Source organism: Austrofundulus limnaeus, unplaced genomic scaffold, assembly GCF_001266775.1.
Source record: "Austrofundulus limnaeus strain Quisiro unplaced genomic scaffold, Austrofundulus_limnaeus-1.0 Scaffold85, whole genome shotgun sequence".
NCBI lineage: Eukaryota > Metazoa > Chordata > Actinopteri > Cyprinodontiformes > Rivulidae > Austrofundulus > Austrofundulus limnaeus.
Window position 1 is genome coordinate 978,795 of NW_013952487.1, and position 2,185 is coordinate 980,979.

General features: G+C 41.5%; 1 protein-coding gene across 1 annotated transcript in view; it reads left to right on the forward strand.

The window, feature by feature from the left end:
* The window catches only part of ak7b (adenylate kinase 7b), a gene marked incomplete at its 5' end in the record, with an annotated part of 8,541 nt that overhangs the window by 4,280 nt on the left and 2,076 nt on the right, over positions 1-2,185 (forward strand). Inside the window, 3 exon segments of the mRNA XM_014011857.1 lie at positions 883-1,005; positions 1,094-1,135; positions 1,205-1,402. Coding sequence (XP_013867311.1) covers positions 883-1,005; positions 1,094-1,135; positions 1,205-1,402 — 363 coding nt within the window.

Genomic DNA, 2,185 nt, shown 5'->3' on the forward strand with positions numbered 1-2,185 from the left:
TTACAGTGATTTGGCATTTTTAAGCATCATCTTCCAGATTATTCCACAATCTGACTCCTTGGATTGAGCTGCAGCGTTCTTTCAAACAGGTTCTAAATTTAGGTTTCATGAACATCTCTGTTCTCTTAGGATTATAACAGCTCTCTCTTTACAAAGTTTATCTGGATGTTTAAATGTGATGTGTTTTGGTGAGCCTTATACATAACTAATAAAATATTGTTATCAACCAAATCAAAAAATTTCAATAATTTCAGTTTACAGAATAATATATTAGATGGATAACGGTAATGTTTTCGAGCGATAACTCTTATAGCTCTTTTCTGCGAAACAAAAACAGGATGTGTAACAGTCTTACATGCTTTACCTCATACCTCAACACAATAAACCAGGTGTGGAACAATTAATGTGTTATATRACATACAGAGYTTYATCATTAAACAAATCCCTTATTCTAAATAGAAGAAGAGAGGAGCAGCGAGTGCCTGGTGGTATTAATCGTAWTAATYRTCAAGTGCCAAAAAATAACTGATTGTTTTTCTGATGATTAATTGCACACAATAGGATTATGCCCAACCCTACAGAGCAGTACAAATATGACCCCTGCACTTACACAGAGCACCGATGCTGGATGCTCATTGGTGGGCCTGATGGATTCATCAGAGCTAAACATAAAAAAACATCTACATTCCTGCCAAATTTCATGTTGATTGATGCAGCCATTTCTGTGCTATGGTTGAAAAAAAAAACATGAAACGTACATAAACCCTGTGATTGGTGGGGGGGGGGGGTCATATATGCTGTATCTTCTGATCACTGATGAACAAAGCTGCAGTCTGTGAAGTTTCTAAGATCTAAAGGATCCGCCTCCTGTTTGTCTCCCAGATGTTTCCGAGGAGCAGATGAAAGTGTTGAAGGATAAGTTGATGTCTAACCCCTGCAGAAACCAGGGCTTTGTTCTCGATGGTTTCCCCTGCACGCATGAACAGGCCAAAGAGTTGTTCAGCGGTGAGAGCCGACACGCTGCTTCCAGCTGCACAGGTGTGTGTGTGTGTGTCTACGACACGAGTTCTCACGTGAACTTCTGTGTTTGCAGAGGAAGAATCACCTTCAGACAGCAGGAGGGTCTTCATGCCAGGTCTTTCTTTGCTCTCATTCAGTCTCCGAGTGCTCCTGCAGCTCCAGTAACAGCTGTGTGTGCTCTCAGAGCTGGTTCTGTGTCTGGACGCGGCCGACTGGTTCCTGAAGGAGCGAGCGATGAACCTGCCGGAGCGCCTGGTGCAGGAGCTGCACTACGAGCCGGAGCGCTTCACCCGGAGGCTGGCTGCCTACAGAGAGCGCAGCGCAGAGGACGACTCCGTCAGCGACTACTTTGTGGACCGGGACGTGGCCCTCCTGCACCTGAGTAATCTGAGTCTGGACCCTGTGTGTTTGTCAGAGTCCCTACTGTTAGAGACTTAATTGACTCTGACTTGGACCCTAAAGACTTGAGACTTGACTTGGACTTGTGRTTTGAGACTCGTGAACAATGCAAGTCTTTTCACTGCCCGGCTCACGATTCTCACTCCCTCAATACACGTCCATGCTCCGCTCCCCCTCACCTGAGAACAGGAGGGGCCAGTGTTAATTACATGTACCCTACATGACAAACAGAGCTTCAGCATGGCAGGTGGGTTGCAGTGTTCATTATAAGCTTCGCTTAAAGACACTTTATTCAACGCCATGACAAGAGACTGGCAAAATGCCAAGTGTGTGGAGTCCAAATCCAAGGTTTGTTATTGTGATGACTTGTGYAGCCCTTTTACTTTAAGGATTCTGACCTGCTTTTATCCATTTAAAAAATATTTTTTCTGGTATTTTATTGTAAAATCAGCAACAGACTTGTTGGCTTTGTTTGTTGTCAATGGCAAGATATAATTACAGCATAATTACAGTAAAGTTACAGTATAAAACATATAATTACAGTATATTTACAGCATAGTTACAGTATCGTTACAGCATAGTTACAGTATAATTAAAGTATAATTACAGTATAATTAAAGTATAATTACAGCATAGTTACAGCATAGTTACAGTATAATTACAGTATAGTTACAGTATCGTTACAGCATAGTTACAGCATAGTTACAGTATAATTACAGTATAATTACAGTATAATTAAAGTATAATTACAGCATAGTTACAGCAT